The sequence below is a fragment of the Fukomys damarensis genome, unplaced genomic scaffold (assembly GCF_012274545.1).
Source record: "Fukomys damarensis isolate Sample0158 unplaced genomic scaffold, DMR_v1.0_HiC HiC_scaffold_26, whole genome shotgun sequence".
Taxonomy (NCBI): Eukaryota; Metazoa; Chordata; class Mammalia; order Rodentia; family Bathyergidae; genus Fukomys; species Fukomys damarensis.
Window position 1 is genome coordinate 25,295,639 of NW_022900938.1, and position 21,830 is coordinate 25,317,468.

Genomic DNA, 21,830 nt, shown 5'->3' on the forward strand with positions numbered 1-21,830 from the left:
GGGAGGGAGTGGGGGAGTGGGGGACAGGAAGGGGGAGAGGGAGATATCTAACACATCTTAAGTGCTTTCACATATATCAAAAATATACATACCTCATCTACAAAATTAATAGCATCAAACCAGTCTTGAAGAGCTTCAAGGCAATATCTTACAACATTTCGGGTATATTCTTGAGTTTCCTAAAATAATAACTTATGTCAATTTTATAGTATATAAATATATATATATATTCAACATCAAATATGTAGTAAGTATATGCATTGCATACATAAGAGTGAAATGTACATACTTTCAAGATAATCTGTATATCTGCTACTTCACGAAATCATCCCTTCATAAGAGTAATAATCAGTGACAAATATGGAAATTAAAGAATGCCATAGGCTTCCTTTTATATATTTCAAAGAATGAGTCAAAACTAAAAAAGATTTAAATAGACTCAAATCAGCTTCCATTTCAAGAGACTCCCCCAAATATTATAAATTCCTTAATGTTACTACTGTTGAACAGGTACAGAGTATCTTAGGGGCTAATGAAAAAGTATTAGAAATGGACAATGATGATTAAAAATAGACACTGTGAATGTACTTAAGGTAATTGTCTTGTGTACCTAAAAATAGTAAAAGTGGTAAATTTTGCTACTCATGTTTTACACAATAAAAAAAAGGGCAGAACATACGAAGATGGTAAACAGCCTATAATATCATGTCTTGCAACACAATTGAGAGGAAGAAATAACTGTAAGCCATTTGAAATAGGGTACTCTCAAAGGCAATTATAATACTGTCATGGCTTTATTCAGATGTCCCCCCAAAGCCTAATGTAGTCATAGGTGGGGCTTTTTCAGAGTTGCCTAGATCTAGTGTATGATGCTGGAACTGATTCATGGCTCAATGCTAGGCTCAAGGGCACTAGGATTAAGGGTGTGAATGCTACCCACTCTAAGTAGTCTGGATGAAATAGAAGGGCATAAAGATGCTGTTAAGGTCTCTTGTTTTTGCTACCTTGTGCAAGCCACGAACTCATCTCTTCTGAGATGCCCCTCTCCCAAGCCACACAGCCTTGGTGCCAGCCAATTATAAACTGAAACCCCTACTAAGCCTGAGCTAAATAAACCTTTCCCCATTTAACTTTGGATGTTGGGTATTCTGTCTTAGCAATGAGAAAAAAGTAACTAAGGCAAATGTTTTATGGTAAAATGTATCCACTGAAATAGGCAAGCTTTAAGTTAAATTAAAATATAAATTAAAACAAGGATCTCTTATTTAAAAAAATAAAGAATTCCAATAGACATTTCTCCCATGAAAATATACAAATGCTTAAGTACATGAAAAAGATGTTCACTATCACAGGGAATAGTAAATCAAAGACACAATGATCACTTCTCAGCCTTTTGGCTAAGATCAAGTGTAGTATCAAAGCCACAATGAGACACCACTTCACACCCATAAGGAAAAGGGTAATTTTAAAAATATCAAGTAAATTCTTTAAAAGAATGTAGAGAAACTGGAACTTTCACACACCACTAGTGAGAATGGAAAATGGTGCAGCTGCTTTGAAAATTAATTAGATGATTCCTCAGTAAATTAAAGCATTATCACAAGACTAAGCAATCCTACTGCTATATATTTTACTCAAGAGAATTGAAAACTCCTGTTCACACAAAAATTGCATGCAAATGTTCATGTTGGCATTAGATACAGGAGTCACAAAAAGTAAAATCAATCCAAATGTTCATCATCTTATAGACAAAATTATAAAATGAAATATTATTTGGCCATAAAAAGGGACAGATTGCTAACATATACAGCAATATAGTTGAATCATGAAAACATTACATAAGTAAAAGAAGCCAGTCACAGGAGTCAATATATGGTAGTATTCCACTGATATGAAAAATCCAGATTAGGATTTTCATAGACAGAAGTGAATTAGTGGTTTCCAAGGGATAAGAGGAATTTGGAATTGTAGGTATACAGTTTAGTTTGAAGGTGACAGCAATGTGGACAGTGGTAATGTTGTACAACTTTGGAAATACATTACAAACCCCTGAATTGTGCACCTTAAAATGGTAAATTTAATGTCCATCTTATCCAAATTTTTAAAATTTAAGGACTGGGGAGGTAGCTCAGTAACAAAGTGCAATTAGTTCATGACATTATACAGATTCTTGCCTATTACCACTGTAACACACAAACCAAGCATCACCTATCATCTTGTTAACCTTCTGTTTCCATCTATGAAATTCATCTTCATAAAAATATTATTTCACATATTCTGTTCCCCACCTCTCACTGAATAAAATTTAAGGGAACTTAGGGCTGAGGATTTAGTGCAATGGTTCCACCACCTGCCTCACAAGTATAAGGACCCAAGTTCAATCCCCAGTACCAAAAAATAATAATAATAATAGAACTTATCATAAGTAATCAAACTAATGTAGCAGATTAATGTACCCATTATCGCTCCCAAAAAAGGGTATTTAGAAAGATTATCTGTGAACTCCTCACAGTGTGTGTGTCTGTGTGTAGTGTTGGGGACTGACCCCAGTGCTTTTATTCACTAGGTAAGTACTCTACCACTGAACTACATACATCCCCAGCCCAATTCCACAGCAAGTACAGTGTATTTTAAGATTATGTTCAGACTATCCGTCTGCTTTCTTCCCTTCATGTTTCTATACCCAAAAGAATCAACACGCATAATGATTTATTACTCATTAGTTTGGACATTTAGCAAATTATGTAAATTTTGAATCTCAGTTGCTCCATTAGTAAAAATGGGCATAATAAATACATCCTGTACTGCTGTGAATACACAAATAAAATAATGTACATAAAATGCTCTCTGTCATACCAAGTAGTTAAGTGCTCCAAAGAATTAAAACTGGACACTTCTATCAATTCTGCAGTAACTTAAAATTGCCACTAGATGGAAGTTTTATAAAGGTTTGTTCTCAAAAAGCAAAGAAAAGAGCCAGGGATGTAGCTCAGTGGCACTGTGCCTGCCTTGCAAGCACAAGGTCCTAAATTCAATCCCAAATATCAAAAAAAAAAAAAAAGGAAAGATAAAATTCTAGAAATACCTTTCTTTTTTCCAATCATTAATCTAGTATTAAAAGTCTGATATTCTCCTAAAGTGAGCTAGAGCTATTTGGGCAACAATGCTTTTTTAATTAGTCCTTAATATTTTAAAATACTTAAAAGGGGGCAGACAGGTGATGTAGCTCAGTAGAACAGTCCCTACTTAGAATACCACAAGGCCCTGGGTTTAAACCCCAAACATAATTAAGAATCTGAGAAAATTCATGTATCTAAAGGAAATTTACATGAGTAACTCAAACTGCTAAGAATTTGAACCTAATTAGACTATCACATAGTTATGAGGCATCCGCATTTAGAAGAGTAGCTGATATGAGAAATATAAATATACACGAAGAACACACACACTTAAAGGACAAATGGAAAAGAGCCTCATGAACAGCTGAGAGGCAGAGCAGGATTTTCTGTCCCATTCCCTTTTGATTTGTTTTTAAAAGGATAAAGAAACTGAAAGTTCAAGTAAATTTAAACAGGTTGACCAAGTCACTTGAGAAAAAAAGGAACAAATGGCTTCAAAATATTTCCACTACAACATCTTGTCCAGCACACAGGTTAGCAGGCTGGACTTCACAGGATCATGTATCAAAATCCCAGTCAAGTCCTTAGTTTAACATGGTGAGAGATTCCATTTTTCTGAATTTCCCAAAGTTTCCAAAAACCTATCAAACCAGCGTGTGTGTGTGTGTGTGTGTGTGTGTGTGTATGTGTGTGTGTGTAAGCTGTGTGAGATCTATTTTGTGCTTAGAGTCTTAAAATTGTAAACTTTCTTGAGGACTACCCTTATCCTTCAAAGAAGCATTAGGTAAATGGTAAGGGGTAAATATAACTATAATAAGGAACGTGGAGAATTATGAAGCTCCAAAGACTCTTTGAAACATGGGCAGGCTGGGAAACCCAATGATATAAATAAATTTTAACCTGCCTAAGAATAAAAGTTATTCTCAGTCCAGCTCCCCATAAGCCAAATTCAACATGAAACAGAATTAACACTGAACATATATACAAGTAAACACACTAATGTATTCTAAATTATTTTTAAAGTAAATGTAGAAATTAACAAAACTATTCCCAACATACCCTGACTTTACAGTGTGATAAGAGTCCCCACATCGGCTGTGCACAGGCCTCAAGTTCAGCAGCAAAGGCAGCATAGTAGGTCTGAGACTCAAACTCCACATGTTCATTTAACTCTCTCTTGTTTAAATTCATACCTTTCAAAAATTAGAGCACAAATAATCCTTGTCAAACAGAAGCAAGAATCCAGACTAAAAATCAAGGAAAACGTTTCAGAGTACCCAACCCATTTTTATGCATACATGAGCATAAATAATATAGTGTAGAAATAAACGTTTAAATGAAATATAAAATAATCTAGTATTTTCAGAATATTCTGCAAACTAAGTTTTCTTAGAAACGCTTTGTAAATGTCTCACATAGCATAACTGAATATATATGACAGTCAAAACAATTTTACCTGATGCTAGTTGAAATTTTTATTAAAGTAGTATAAATCTTTCTTGGAAAACAGATATCACATTTCTAGATTAAAGGTTTGAGGTGCTGAAAAAATTACACTTGTTTCCTTTTCGATAATTTGACATTTTTCCTGGTGCTCTGGTATGTTTTTACAGACAACTATTATTAAAGTTCTCACAATAACAAAACATGAAGAAATTTATGTGTAACCTGAATGATATGTTATCTTTTCATTAGTATTTAGTAGTTTAGCTTTAGACATGTTGTGAACTAAATAAAAAAGATTAAATTCATACCTTGAAAGAAAGATACAAAGTTCATCCAAGTAACTAACAAACCATGGTCCTCCAAAAATCTCTTAGCCACACTTTGATGAGAAAGAATATTAATAAAATCACTAACAAGAGGCCAGTAAGTGTTATTCTTCAGTAATGCTTCTCCACAATTCACCACCACATGTAAACTATTTTCTTCGTCTAAAAAAGATATAACCCAAAAACAAATAACATTTTTTTTAAAAAATGACTTTACCATTAATACAGAATGTTACACAAGTTAGAATCAGACATCTACTTTGAATCTCAGCCTAGTATGGCATCTTATTATTTAGAATCTGAGCCAATTTCCTCATCTGTAAAATGAGGCCAAAAAATATATATATATATCTTAAATGAGATGGCATTTAACACAGTTATAGTAATTATTATCACATGTCCTTTACATTATATACATACATATACGCTGAACTAGCTGTATGCTATAAAACCACTTTCTTAGCTAGGCGTGGTGGCATGCCTTGCCCTTGGGAGGCTGAGGCAGGAAGATCACCCCGAGTTTGAGACCAGCCTGGGCTACACAGAGAGTCCAAGGCTAACCTGCATTACCAAGTGAGACCTTCTCTCTACCCAGCCCCAAAAAACTCCACTTTCTTTATCTTAATGATACACTTCCCATTCTAATCAACAAAAGATTTTACCCCTAGATTAACTTCATCCCATCTTATCGATCAAATCTCTAATTTCCAGTAATATATAACTGCTTCCTTCTATCTAAAATATATGCAAATAAAACTTAGCAAACAATATGTTCCAAAGATAAAAGAATGAAAATATACATAAATTTAAGCCTTAAGTAAAATCCTCAAAGTGTTAGTATTGGTCCAGAAAAATACTAAGCTGCACAAAATTCTTCATTAATAAAACTTATTAGTATCTGCCCATTAGGAGCCCATCATCCCCACAACTAATACCCGTAATACACAGAATGCTCCAGACTAGTAGTCTATTTGCATGTACATAAGCTGGCAGTTATGTTTACCAGAGTCAATATTTATTTCTGTCCCCACCACTATTTTATCAAATTACATTAGCTACATAAATATGAATCTACACTGAGAGACACCACAAAAATTGGATCATACGCTTTCAAGTGGTAATAAGAGTAGGTGTAGGGGTGCAGCTAAAAGCCTTACAGCAGAAAATGAAAAAACCTAGAACAGTGCTGGCAAACCTATGGCACACACGCCACAGCCAGTTATTGGTTGTCACTGAAAGCTCTAAAAGCTCTGGCGTCACTCACCTAGAAATATTTTACACTCAGACTGCTTCACAAAGATCTTTATATCCTAACTACTTTATAGAGATTAAAACTGGGGAAGATAGGAGGGAAGGGAAGGAAAGAGAAAGTAAAAAAGATCAAAATGCAACATATTCAATGCCCCACACTGAATGTATCATATATCATAAACACATACTAATAAAAATTTTTAAATGAATAAAGAGATTGAAACTAGAATTCACAAATGATGATTTATAGATCTGGTATACATAAGAAAAATAAAACTTCAATCAAGGAAACCATATCCTGAAAATGTTTTGTCCAAAATTAAAAAACTAAAGAATAATATGCGTTTCTGTGTTTGATGTTAAAATACAATGTTAAAGGTATATGTGTATGATTTTTTTAAAAGATTATTAACTTAAACCAACTTTTTCTTGGTACTGGGGATCAAACTTGGGACCTTGCACTTGTGAGGCAGGCGGCAGAACCGCTGAGCTAAATCCCTGATCCTGAATCAAATGACAACTACCTGTCAAATTTAGGGAGGAGGGCCTCTGCTGCACTTCCTAATTTCTACATACTAAATTTACATTTAGTTCATGAAATCGTTTACCTAAATCTTAAGTTTAACAATGCATAGGAAGAGGACCCACTGAAGTCAAGAGATTCAAGAATGCAGCTGAATAAGGGAGTAAGAGTAAGGAGCCTTATCCACACCCAAGATTCTGAAAAGTACCTTCCTGACTGAGACCTACTACCACTGCAAGCTGGTAAACCAGCTTGATAATGATCAGACAACGCTGAAGATGTGGGATTAACAAAACTGAGAGGAAGAAAGAGATGAATATATCACTAATTGAAATGAGAGGATGAATCAGCAGAATATAAATAATCAAAGTCACTATTTTCTTGATAGTGCTTTAAATACTACTGTTCTTGTGAAAAATGCCTAGGAATCGTTCATGAAATGAACAATTAGGACTTCTATTTTTACCCAAACTGGTATTGTCCTCCCTACAGATACAGAGTAATGACTCAGTGTCAGATGAAATTCACTCATTAACAAATATTTATTCAGCACCTGTTTAGGGTCAGGTATTCTAATCTAAGGCAAAATTAGTAAATAAAAATTTAAGACATATTGTCACTCTCCACTGAGACTAACATATAGAAGTCAGTGTGAGAAAGGCTATAATATGGAAAGTATATGAAATCTTAACAAATGAAATGAGTCTACAATCAACAGACTTTCATTTCTGTAATGTTTAAACTGAGATCAATTTCCTTTTAGTGTTAGGCTATTTCTGTGGCCATGTAAGTTCCCTCTTGAGTCAGCTCCTATATTTACAGAGAGTATAGATAAAATTTTAAAATATTGTCTTGGGGCTGGAGATATAGCTCAGTGGGATAGCACTTGCCTAGCAAGTGAGGACCTGGGTTCAATCCTCAGCACAATAAATTAATGAATTAGTGAATGAATAAATGAGAAAGGTTAGAGATTATTTTAAAATTATAAAAATTTAAAAATAGAGATCCTCTTGAATATCTGTGGTTACTCAAAATATTTTGGGGCTCATTCTAATACCATTAATATAAAAATGGGGAAAGCTCATGGTGCTTTCAGAAAAGTAATAAATACTTATTATAAAATGTTATGATACTACTGAAAGGAAAAACCACTGTGGCAAAGTTTGAAAGATGCTAAAAACAGTTATAGACCTTTGTTTGAAGATAATGTAATTTATCTAATTTAGTGTATTTAACATGTGGTCATTCAAGACAGACAATTTCTGTAGGCAGCAATTTCAATAAAATGATGGGAGCAAACACTAGACTGAGAAAGGTTAATTGTGGTGGGCTAGGGAGTGACTGAAAGATATAAAACTTTTTCAGGAAAGACAGCTATTAAAAAGGAGGAAAAGGGTAGACAGAGACACATCTTTTTCCACACATTCTTCTTTAAAGACAAAATGCAAACCATACATAAAAACAATTAAATCATTCAAGAAAATGGACTCCAGATACTTTTCTAAAGAACAGATACTTTTAAATATTTAAAAGACTTCTAGAATATGAATTAAAAATACCATATGTATGAAAAGTCTCTCTAAATTCTATATAAAATCATTGACATACCTGAATGACGGTAGACACTATTTCAATTTTAAAAAGCAATATATGTAGTTAAAATAGCTAAGAAAGAAAAGACAATGCTACATTAAAAAAAAACTATAGTACAAAGCAGCTAAAGAAATAAAAGAAAAAATAAAGAAGTGTATCCTTTAATGTAAATAACACATTATACCTACAATAAAAAGAATCACGTAACAGGTAAGAAAGCATACAGTTTTGAACTCAGACACTCAGCCTTACTGCTTAGCTGTAACCCCAGACCAACAACCTCAACTAAGAAATAGTTTCCTCATCTATAATATGGAGCCAACAATATCTGCTTCACAAAATTAATCATAGATAAATAAGATAAAGTATACAAAGTACAGAGAAAGGAGCTATCACTATAGCTGAAGCATTATGTTCTGCAATGAGAATATATCAATTTTCAGGATATGGTTTCACATCGATCAAAATAATGAGAATATAGGAGCTGATATGCACAGGGAAATAGTACTGGAACAAGGCAAGCCTCGACTCTAAGATCTCTCCTTGGAGAATGAAAAGGTTTTATGATTTAATTGGAGGTATTACTCACTTATTTTTTAAACTGAGTTCCAGGTAAGTAAATGAAAGCATAGTCCTTTCAATGTGGACCTGGCTGTGTTACCATAAAGAACAATGGCTCTGACACCAGGAAACATGAAATCCCTCTTGAACTTGTCATTTACTAGCTCTGTAATCTACAGCAAATGACGTAAATTTCCTAAGACTCAATATATTCATTTTTAAAGTGAGGGTAACCAGACATCGTGGCACACACTGCTCAGGAGGCTGAGTTAGGAGGATCATAAGTTTGAGCAGAGCCTGGGCAACTGAGTAAGATCTTTCTCAAAATAGAAAAACAAAAAGCAGCCAGGAGTGGTGGCACACACCTGTAACCCAGCACTCTGGGAGGCTAAGGCAGGAACATCACAAGTTCCAGCTCAACCTGGACAACACAGAAACATACCAAGACCTTAAAAAAAAAAAGAGTTTGCACTATAACTTGTTGTAAAAACCCTGGGTTCAATTCTCAGTACAGGGGAAAAAAAAAAAAAACAGGGGTGAGAGGATGAAGAACATACCTCAGTAGAATGCCCCTAAGTTTAATCCCCAGACCACCAATAAATTTTTAACTAAAGAAATAAAACAAGGATAACAAATGCTAATCTCAGAGAGATGTTTAGAAGTTTAATTGAGAAAACACATGAATATTTGCCACAGTGTCTGGTACATAGAAAATAGTCAAATTATATAATATAAATTATTTAAGGAAAATTAAGAAGAAAGACCACAGAAAAGTAGATCTGGGAGGAGTTATAGAAATGTTATAACAGGGCCAGGGATTTAACTAAGTAGCACCATGCCTGCTTCACAAGCACAAGGTCCTGAGTTTGATCCCCAGTACCAAAAAAAGAAAAAGAAAAGAAATATCACCATAAATCACAGAATATCAACCATATAGTGGGCATAAAAGAACATAAAAATTTCACAAAGGCAACACAAAAAAGGCAAGATTTATTCAAAAGTGTACATCACAGAAGCATAAGCATATAAAAATATCTAAAGCATACAGCAACAAAATTATGATTTAAAAATTACTAACATGTCTAATAAGGAAATGGCTACATGAATTCAACAACTATCAAAATACATATTGACATGTACATATATGGTAATTCTTTCTGAACACTTTTTGAACCCTGGGCTCAAACCCAGGGTTTATGCATATTAAGCAAATACTCTTACCATCAAACTACACACTCAGTCGCATGTTAATACTTTTTAAGATCATATTTTATCTATACATATCATTTCACATAAAAATATAGAAATTATAAAGTGCTGGGCTGGGGATTTAGCTCAGTGGTTTGGTGGCCTGCCTTGTAAGCACAAGGACCAGAGTTCAATCCCTGGTACCAAACAAAACAAAAACAAAACAAAAAAAAAGAATGAAATTATAAAGTGCTAACAGGTTATTTATGATAAAACTATAAATGATTTTAACATTACCTTTAAACTTCACTAGAAATGTTCAAAAATTTATTTTGCAAGTACTTACTGTATTATTTTTACAATATTTTAAAATTATTTATAATATAGATGTTTTAGGATACACACACACAAATACATGAATAACAGAACCAATAACAGTAATTCAGAGCTTACCTTGCAGTTCACTTTTAATAAGGCAACTTTCCATCATATATAATAGTACAGTGACCATAATATCCAGCAGCTGACACTCTTCTGTCACCTGTCTGGCTAGCTCCTCATTGCTGAACAACTGAACACTAATATGCACAATTCTGTTGGACATTGTGTCCGATTCATGACTTTTCTTCAGTGTTTTCATAATGAAAGCATAATGCTGAACAAAAGTCTTTGTAAAAGCAACCTGTAAAAATTTTTAAATAAGGAAAAAAACACATTGACTTTGAATTTTAAATATTTTTTGATGTATTACATCAGCAGTTTAAAGCAATTACTAGCTTGTGATGATGCCCAAGGTAAATGAAAGAACAATTCAACAATGATGGTAGTTTTAAGTCATATTTTATCTTTTTTGGGGACATAAGCAAAAACTTAGATGATGTTTTTTAAATTTCAATAGGAATTTTAAATTTTTTAGGGTTTTAAAGCAATTACAAACAATGTGGTGCTTTTTTGCTTGTTTCTGTTTTCTTGAGACAGGGTCTCACTATATAGTCCAGGCTGCCCTTAATCTCACTATGGCCTCAAACACAAAGCAATCCTCCTGCCTCAACCTCCCAAGTGAAATAGTGTGGTTCAAGATTGTAACAGTTCACTTTGCTTACAAATGTATCAATTAACGAATGTTAATGTATGTGTCTTTTCTTGTGCTACCTACTTTAGCAACAAAACCTAGACACTACACACCATCAAAGTATTTGTGATGACCTCTTAAGAAATAACTTCTGTTTGACCTGAAAACTGATTAATAATCAGACTAAATGCGCTGAAGTATCTTATATTCACTCTTATTTTCTTTCTTTGTAACATGTACATTCTCCCTGGGGTTTTTTTGTTTGTTTGTTTTTGTTTTAGTTACCAGGGATTGAACTCAAGACCCTGAGCTTGCAAAGCAGGTGGTGGAACTAGAGCTAAATCCCCAGTCCTCCTGGTGTATTTTATTAGCAGATGTAAAGACACACAAAACAATGGGACTATTAAAGTGGCACTCCTAATCTAAACCCTAAGGTTCTTTTCATAAACTGAGGTCTGTCACTTTGCCATAACTAACTATATGGTGCTAGCAGCTGGGTCCAGAAAATCGGGGACTAGAAAGTTCAATTTCCTGCATTTGTACCTGAGTCATAATCACTCTCTCACACAACTGTGGCAACTATTATTAAGCCCATGTTTTTCCCATGCTAACTCCACAATCTAACTTCACTTGTCCTTTTAAACATTATTATAGTACCCTCTGCTTCTCCTTCAGAGAACTTACAACAATTTGTAGTTAAAAATTCATTTCTGCAATTAAACATTTGTCCCTCAGCATTCCCTTGACAACTTGTAATGTTGTTTTGCCACAGAAATAAAGTAGCGCAACTGTGCAGATCTGTGTTAGCAAGAGGATGAGCTAATCTTCTCTCATCGTGTTATATCAACCTCAGATGTACTACAAAATAAGCCTCATCTGAGAAACATACGAAAAACATATAATGAAGAAGCAAAGAAAGGGAAGTTCAAAAGGAAAGAAGAAACACAGATACCTTATATTCTTGGTCTGGAAGCATGTTGAGTAAGAAAGTTACCATCTTCTGAGGGAATTCATACTTTATTGTCCAAAACAATAATTCTTCTAGAAAACTTTTATGTTTTAAAACATCCATTATGGATTGATCTGAAAAGAAAATTTATCATGTAATTATTTCAGCTACTCATTTCATTTAAACCTCATTATAATTGTTAAGGCAATAAAACATCTAAAACTTAAGGATACCCTTCCAACAACACAGTAATATCGACTAGTTAAATTTCTAAAATTTCTATGATATATAAAACATTTAATCCTTCCATTTTAATATAATGCAGTTACATAAAAATTTTAAGAATTTTAAGTTAAATATAAATATTATTAAGTACATAAAAATATCCAAAATTATTTAATTTCAAATTTCTAATTTCTAGGGAAAAGGACAAATATTTATAGGTTTCAATAAGTTTCCATTTCTTTAAAATTAGCCTTTACAAATGAGATACTAACTTCACTAGGGAAAATCACTAGTGTATTCTTAACAATGTATATTACTTTGAGTAAAAATTTACCTGAAAAAAGTATAGTTTTAATTATGCTTATTACGCTCTGGGCTCAAGAAACCTTATTTATGCATGCCTAGAGAAAAGGGGAAGTGATGCCCCTCTTGAATAAATAATCCAAGAGGAAAGCATTACCTAGTACAAGCCTTATTTCTAAAGCCAAAATCACTTTTTTGAAGGCTAGGCTGTCTTGCAAATCTCTGCATCCTCTCCATGTTTAGTCACAGAAAGTCTCAACAAGTATATGAAAAACTAGATATTCTTAATACTTCTGCTATCTGTGTCTCTCACTGGTTGATTATTTCTCTATTTTTTTTCTTTGAAAATGACACAAGGTTATTAAGGACATAGCAAATATCAACTGTGAATAGCCTGGCTCAGTAACACTGCATAGACAAAGGGTACAGTTAGATAAGAAAGTTGAAAAAAACAGTCACACACATCAGCATACTCACTACAGCTCCAGCAGTATCTTCTATTAATCTTCCCCCAGTTTACAATTCTATTATCACACAATGAATTCAATCCACATAACCTCAAGTAACAGGTACAAAATAAGTTTGTCCTCATCTTGATTAATTTATAAAACAGTTTGCTAAAGCTTGACTTGGTTCTTATTAATTTTAACCCCATTTTTTCATTAATAGCTAAAAAAGAAAATGACTCCCAAAAGTCCTATATGTTCTGGAAAGTCTATGATTTTTTACTATAAAAAGGAAAAAATATCTCCTAAGCTCTGTGGTACCATCAGTATAAGTACCATGTAATAGGGGTTCATATGTAAATGAAATTATGCTATTCACCTCTTTATTGGAAATTAGGTACTATAATTTTCAAATCCCAGAATTTTTACTTGTACACAGAAATCTCTTCTCCCTGAAACAGATCATTCCAGGGGCATGACAATTATTTAAAAATAAACTAAGCTAGGGGCCAGGGATTTAGTTCAGTGGTTCAGCCACCTGCCTTGCAAGTGTAAGGTCCTGAGTTCGATCCCCAATACCAAAAAAGCTAAAAAATAAATAAACTCACCTTGCAAAAATGAAGCAAAATATATTCACAGGTATATACTGACAGATTCAAAGCCAAAAAGTAATAAAAATAAGATGGAAGAGAGTCGCATTTATGTGTTTAAAAATGTTTCTATTAGTTATGTATGGCTATATGCCTTTAAAATCTTGTGACTTTCTAACAATGCCTGAACTACCTAAAGTCATATTATAAAAAAAAAGATTTTCAAAGAATCACTCTGTGGTATAAATACATGACTAAGAAAAAAATTTTAATTAGGAAGCAGGTCCAAGCTCTACAGGAGCTCTAGCTTACTAGAACTCCTGAGGTTCTTATTCAAAAAGCCTTTTCTTCCATGCATATATTTAAAGCAAAGTGCTAACTGCATAAAAAGTATCCTCAGCCAGAGTATGACAAGGGTTGAGGAAAACAGTGACTTCCTACATCACAACAAGCAGTTTTTGGCATAAATTCAAGTATATATCTGACAATCTGTTTCAATTTCAGAGCGGTCACAGGACTCAGGTTATTACATGGACAACTCTGGCAAGTCAAAGAGCCAGGCAGCCGTGTTTTTAATGTACTTTAGGCATCACAGATTCTCTGCTGAGCTAGGAAGAAGCAAAACTCATATATGTTTCCACCTTCGATGGAAGATCAAATTTCATACTGAGACCACAGGTTAAATGTAGCAGCTTAAGTAACTAAGAACAGACTTAGGAAAAGAGCCTGTAATGTAAGTGACTGCATGTTCTCTTTCCAGGCAATATTACTATGCCACAAGATACATGTAATTTTAGCAGAATTTTCTTTTCATCAGAATATTTTAACCTTTAGAGTCTCTCTGACAGACCACACTAACCCAGAAAACAGATCATGCTAAGATTTGGAAATCCATGGCCAAAACCCACAGCACAGGCTGCCAACTAATAACAAGTACTCTAGAAAAGCTTTCAGTGAGAGTTAAGAAAAACCGTGGTGAAGAGTTTTTTAAGTTCTTGGATTAGAATTAAGGATCTACTTCTCATCAGCTGTGAACTCTGGTATACCTCCACCTCCTCCTTCATAAAGTGGTAGTGGTAAGAATAAAGCCTGCCTCATATAGTTACTCTGTTAAGTAATGAAAGGAAGTACATCCTTATATTTAGAATCTACAAAAAGTTCAATAAATATGACCCATTATGATTACTAATCTATTCCTTTACTACAGGCATTTCTACTTGTTCCTTTCACTAGGCACCTATGTGTTCTTCATGAGCCCTTATTATGTGTTAAGTGCTATTCCCTCATTCCTGTAATGTCTGTCTCTCTCCCCACTTTCTCTCCCATGTTCCTTTTTACTCTAAAAATTGCATGTCCCAGATTATAAAGGGACATAAAGCAAACTAAAACTTTACATCAAAAACAACAGATATATAAGTCAATCAAATGAAAAGACTCAGAAATTCTGGTTCAAATATAAATAGTGCCCATTTCACAAATGAAAAAGCAATGAACAAAATCCCAATAATAAAAATTTTCCTTGCTTTTGAGGTCCTCACAACCACCTCCTAACCATACTTTCTCCATTATTAGATAAATCTAACAACATAACTCTCTCATCAAAAAGCTGTGATAGCTAGTCAATCAAGTATTCTTAGTGAATAACATTTTTTAAAGCATTCTGCTAAAAGGAAAAAAGCAAAATATAAATACCTTTGGTACCACTGCTTAGTTTTACCCTCTTTCTCTTGCCCAGGCCTTGACTCCCATCCTGATCCTCCTGGGAAAAAAATAAAATCAGCATTATATATAGTCAAAATCATAAATGTGTTCATTTTATATAAATACAAATGTGCTTACAAATTATGTGAGACATAATACATGCATGCTTAAATGATATTAACCAAGTTATTATACTTTTATATATTTACAGCAACAAAAACTTTTCTAATGCTCTTGATTTTTACCAAAATATATAGGAAATATCCTTCATATTAAAAGACAAAAGCTCTTCAACTAAGAACCAGGGATTTAGTTCAGTGGTGCTGCCTCCTGCCTCACAAGCACAAGGTCCCAAGTTGGGGGGGGGGGGGGGTTCTTACATTAAATCTGTGCTTCTAATGGAAGACTCATAAGCACTCTCAAATGTCAAAGACTTTCCTAACCTTGCACACAAATTAAATGCACAAAAAAACTAAAGGGAGCAGCGGAGAGTTTATCACAGAAAGGATGGAGAGCAGAGGAGAGCAATGAAACAATGAGCAGAGCAAACATTTCAAGGACTCAGAATGAATTCAAGAAATTAAATTCTAAAAACTAGCACAATTTATAAAAAGTTGGAGTTCACATTTAAAAATAATAATGGATTAAAATGTTCTTTGGAAAAAAACAAGAAGGAAATACAGGCATTTTCTGCTCACATGAAATGTGTGCATTTCTGAAAACACCTCACATTAAAAATAACAAGGATGGGGGTGGGAAAAGAGCCAAACACTCACAACCCATTTAAGTGTTTAACTGGAGAAGTAATAAAAACAATAACTGGTACCTGGGGAGATAATCTGTGTGACCAGGCAAACATCTCAGGTGTTTTAAGGCTGTCTCAGAGGATGTTGACACAGCACAACAACAGAACAGGGAGAGACAGTGCCGCGAAGAGGATCAGAGGCAGAAGCCTACCACTGTGACATCCAGGTAAAGCACAGATGCTCTGCTGCAGAGAGGGAGCCCTGGATGCAGGTGCTCATTTCTAATTTGCTTAAAATACTGCTGGAAAGGCTCCTGCTACCTCTGTAGCAGAGTTCACGATTTGCTTCTCTCCATCTACAGTTTATCCTTCTACCCTCTTATCTCAGCTCTCCCAAGCTAGAAAATACTGCATAAGGATTAACAATGTTATTCTACTGACATCTTTTCCCCATTCTTAAAATGCATCAGTATCAGCTGGTATTATAAGACTGGGGATAGTTCTGTAGCAAGCACTCAGTTGTGCTTATAATAATGATGTTGGCAGATTAGAACTGTAGTTTAAATTCCCAGAGGGGCCAGGGATTTAGCTCAGTGGTTCCGCCACCTGCTTCACAAGCGCAAGGTCCCGAGTTTGATCCCCAGTACAAAAATAAATAGATAAATAAATAACCCCAGATAATTTCTCAATTATGGCTGATCAAATCCCCAAGGCAGAAAAGTAGTCTCAACTTCATGCTGCATCTCTTCTTTATTTGAATAGCTTCCTTTCCCTTCACACCAGAGCTGTACAGTTCTGGTCGAGTTAGCATCGGTCCTTAGTGCCACACGTGGGGGTTTTCCAGAGCTTCCACGTGGCTCAGTCATTCAGAATTTACTGAGCACCTCAATACACCCTTCTTGTTAAGCCCTCCCTTTGCCAATCGATTTGGCAGCAGAATTACAATCGAACTACACTCCCTCCCTCTTCCGCCACTCTCACTTTGCCCACAAAGAAATTCATCAGAATGAAATTTAACCTTAAAAGACAGGCCATGGAGGAAAGAGGGCTCAGAATTTTGTGATTTCAGCTAGTAGTCACTTAGGAAAGTCCTCCCTGATCTGAGACAAAAGGCAAAACTGGGGTTAAAAATGTTATGTCCCAGGTCAGGATTTCCTTATAATATAAATATATTTATAAATATATTATAAATATAAATATCATAAATATCAATGTCCCATAAAAAGAACGTCCTTAGCCAGGCATTGTGGCACACACCTATAATCCCAGCACTCAGGAGGCTGAGTCAGGAGGGTTGCTGAATGTTCAATGCCAGCCTGAACTACACAGTGAGACCCTGACTCAAGAAAAAAAAAGTCCTTGATCAAGTAATAATCATAGAAATATGAATTTCTATAAATCTTCCAGCCTTATAGTCTTAAAGAACAAGTACAATCAGCCAAGCAAGAAGGAAAATGTCTTTCCAAAAAGAACAGACATGAGTGGTTGAGGGTAAAGCTCATTGACAGGGCACCTGCCTAGTGTGTCAAGGCTCTGGGTTTGATCCCCAGTGAAAGAAGAGCAGGCTGAAGAGGAAGAGAAGACAGCATAAGCCAAGATGCAAAGACAAAATTCTAGAGACATGGACCACTGACATCATAGTAGATATCAAACACAGCTGGGAAGGGAGAGTATCTAACAGGCAAATAGGTATGCTTGCTCACTGATGGTGAGAACACAGAGTAACACAGTATAGTTACTGTAGTTCCTGAATAGCAACTTGACAATATATATGTCACAACTCTTTAAAAGTATATTTAACACAGATATTCCAATTCTAAGAATTTATTCTAAAGAAATTAAGAGAAAAGTAAATAAGAGCTATATGCATAACTAATCAAAATGTTACTTGTAATAGCAAAAAAAATTATTTCACTTCTAACAGAAGAGGATTAGGAAAATTTCAGTACATCTGTAACCATATGAGGACAAACAATGCCAGAATTCTTTATTTTTGTGACTAGACATTCAAAAATTACTGCAAAAACATGCTATGTAGGATGTCATATGGAATATCAAACCACTTAAGTACTGATGATATAGAGAAGTAAAATAAGTTAATATACTCCTTATAGGTGCTCAAAACTATTATTAGTGAGAAAAACAAGTTATAGAGTATGACAGCCTGAAACGATTAGAATATATGAAGTATAAAATCTGTTAAAATGCAAGTGTTTATAGTGAACAACTTGTTAGGGCTGTGTCTAGATGTCCCCCCAAAGCCTCATGCTATCATAGGTGGAGCTTTTCAGAGGTGGCTGGATCTAGAGGATGTGATGCTGGGATTGATTCAAGGTACGATGCTAGGATTAAGGTGGCCCTACCCTGGGCGTGAGAGCTATCTGCCCTAGGGTGGACAGCCTGGATAGAATATAAATGACAGAGGCTGGGGATTTAGTTCAGTGGTTCTGCTGCCTGCCTCACAAGTGCAGGGTCACAAGTTCGATCCCTGGTACCAAAAAAAAAGAATACAAAGGACAGAAAGAAGAGCTGCTGTTGTCACTTGCTGCTGCTGCTTCACTACTTCACTGCTTTGCTGTCTTCTGCCCACGATGAACTGTTTCTCCTCGGCAATGCCACCTTGCCTTGCAGCCAACCAATTATTAACTGAAACCTCTACAAACTGAGCTACAGTAAACCTTTTCTCCTTTAATTTGAGGTACCTGGTATTTTGTCTCAGCAATGAGAAATAACTAAGAGAGCCTCTAAATCACTTTTTGTTAATGTTTTCTATTTATTCAACAATGAATATGGGCTATAGCTTTAAGTTAATTTTTTTCAAAAATATTAGTCTGATTTCCAATCTTAACTAAAACAATCTGCTCAAAATTATGAATTACTGTATCATCCATAACAAATCTGATTTTTTAATTTTGAGAAATAACAATACTTTCAGCAAACAGGAATAACTCTCAGTGAAAAAAATTTCAGGCATCAAAGAAGATCAAAACAAAACAGTCTTCATGACCACAATTTTCCATTCCTCCAAACACATGATGGAGAGTTAAACCTTTTCCCATTTATTTTAAGGATACAGGATAGGAGCCTGGAAGAAGACGACAAGTGACAAAAGGAAGGAAGCTGAGTACAGTCCTACCAAGACAGCACATGTACAACCCTTAGAAATCCTTTGTAGATCTTAACTAGGCCTTGGGCAGGCAAGTAAGCATCACCGTTACATCTGTTTTGGGCACAAAAATATGGACATAGGTCCAAAGTATTTGGGGCAAGAAACAAATAGATTTGAGGTAAGAAACTCCCCCAAAAAACAGGTTCAATGCCCAGGCTGCAAAATCTACAGTCTTTCTTTTTTCGATGGATTTATTAGAAAAAAATATGAGTTCTACAAAACAGATGTCAGATAAATTAAAGAATATTAATACACAATATGGAAAGCCAAAAGGAATATTTAACATACCAGGCTATTATGCCAAACAAGTTCATGAATAACTTAGAGAAAACTAAAGAGTTACATAAGCCACCATAAATTGAGACTGCTTTAAATCAACATTAAAAGTGAAAGACAATACAAGGATCTGAGTCCAATCCCTGGTGAGAGAGAGAGAGAGAGAGAGAGAGAGAGAGAGAGAGAGAGAGAGAGAGAGAAGGAAAGACAGAAAGAGAAAGAAGAACAAGAAGGAGGGAGGAAAGGAAGGAAAGGAAGGGAGAGAGAGCAAGCAAAAGAAAAAATGGATAAATAAAGTGAAAGACAAGAAGGGATCTCTTGTCAGCTGCAAACTGGATGATGGCAGAAAACTAGGTATTTCATTTGGCCATTGTGGTTCTGGCAACAGTTCAAGATATCTATTAAACAGTGAACAAAATTCACGGGCCTAAATGAAGACACAGTATGTTTATCAAAAGATGTCCCTCCAGGTGTGGTGGCGCACGCCTATAATCCCAGAACTCGGGAGGCTGAGGCAGGAGGATCGCTGTGAGTTCGAGACCAGCCTGAGCTACATAGTGAGTTCCAGGTCAGTTTCAACTACATAGTGAGACCCTGTCTCAAAAAACCAAAAACAAAAAGATGTCCCATCACTGCACTGAACCAGAGCACAGATTCTAAAAAGAATGAATACACTAGATAGATGAAGGGAAAATAAATATTTAAAGGGGTGTAACATGGAAGTAAAACTAACAGTCTTTCTGGAGGGCAAAAGAAATGTGTAAAAACCGATTGTGTAAACCTATAGATCCAGCACTCGGGAGGCAGAGACAGGAGGACTGCTACAAGTTCAAGACCAGCCTGGGCTACATAGTTGAAGCACATCGTGAGACCCTATCTCAAAAAACAAAAACAAAAACAACTTCTCCTCTTCCCCAAAAAGGAAACGTGCAGAAGCTACCCTATTTAACATAATATTGAACCTGCTATTAATAACAGCTTTCCAAAAAAGGGGACAAAGTGCCTCGTAAACTAGGTAAGCTCAAACGGAGGTGCTTACAGAGAAGCTTACCGAGATTATCAGGAATGTTGTAAAATCAATTCCTCCACTGGAAACGAAATACTTAAGATAGTTCTATGACCATTCCCACCAAAAGTTAGATTCTTCACCCTTCCCTTCATTATTACTGTAATTTATAACTTAAAAAACTTAACCCTATACCTCCAAGAGTAAATTTTTTTCTATTTGTTTTTAGAAAGTATCACTGTTTTAATTTCAGTAATCCTATTTTTGCTACAATTTTTGGCAAATTGGTTTTAGCTTTAAAAAGGCAAGAACATTTAGAATATATCTTTTTTTTGCTACTGATTATTTCTCAATTGTGTAAGAATATAGATGAAAAAAGACAAGTAAAAATTAATAAGCACTGATTATCTCTGAATGATAAATGTTTTCTTTCTTATGCTTTTTTTTCTATTTTTCCACAAGATATTCATATGGTTATGATTTCACAGCAGAAAAGCATTTCAAACTACTTCATTTGTATTTACAGCTAGGCACCTCAAATTAATAGATTAATGATCCAGTCACTGCACACATATAAATGGAACTGTTATAAAAAAGTGACAATGAATATAATCTCTTTGAAAAGTTATCTTTACCTAAAAGATCCTGTTCCTTCTGAGAAAGTTAAAATGTGCTCTTGATTTTATTTCTAGTTCCATACAACAAACATTTTCTATTTCATATGAGCTATACAAAAAAAGAATAACAAGTAATAGTACGAAGAATGTCATGTGTATAAATAGCACTGCTGAGTACATAATGTTCTGTTACTCTAGGGACAGCAGAGACAAATACTCAACACAATTTGCATGAATAAAATTAGATGGACTGTTATACGCGTGCTCATGCAAATAAAAATCTGCAGAAAAGAAATCTTCTTACTGTTATAGTTACAAATTGTTTTCATCTTTAAAATGTAGTGACTAGGCTAGATTACATCTAAAGTCTCTTCAAATTAAAAATTCTAACTTTTTTACTCTGCAGTACAATGGACTGAACCCAGGGCCCTGTTCATGCTGGATCAGTGCTTTACCACTGGACTAATACCCTCAGCCCTTAAAACAGTTCATTAATTATTATATTACCTCTTACAGTAATAATTAAGATACCATTGTCTTCCTATCTCCCTTTATTTATAATTTGTTGAATTACAAGAATGAAATCATGAAAAGAGTTTGCTTAATAATCCCATATCTATAGGGTAAAATTACAGAAATTCCAATCCCTAAACCATAACCATTAAATTTCAATTAAACAGGAGCAAAAATGACATTTGTCCCTACAGGTATATGAGAGAGAGAA

At 34.7% G+C, this 21,830-nt stretch overlaps 1 protein-coding gene and 1 pseudogene across 1 annotated transcript in view; one reads left to right on the forward strand and one right to left on the reverse strand.

Annotated features, from left to right (window-relative positions):
* The window catches only part of Ubr3 (ubiquitin protein ligase E3 component n-recognin 3), a 188,905-nt gene that overhangs the window by 123,419 nt on the left and 43,656 nt on the right, over positions 1-21,830 (reverse strand). Inside the window, exons 8-13 of the mRNA XM_033756366.1 lie at positions 15,285-15,351; positions 12,032-12,162; positions 10,461-10,689; positions 4,874-5,053; positions 4,179-4,312; positions 93-179 (exon numbers count right to left, since the gene is read on the reverse strand). Coding sequence (XP_033612257.1) covers positions 93-179; positions 4,179-4,312; positions 4,874-5,053; positions 10,461-10,689; positions 12,032-12,162; positions 15,285-15,351 — 828 coding nt within the window. The remainder of the gene's footprint in view (positions 1-92; positions 180-4,178; positions 4,313-4,873; positions 5,054-10,460; positions 10,690-12,031; positions 12,163-15,284; positions 15,352-21,830) is intronic.
* Positions 1,378-1,517, forward strand: LOC117283451 (annotated as a pseudogene).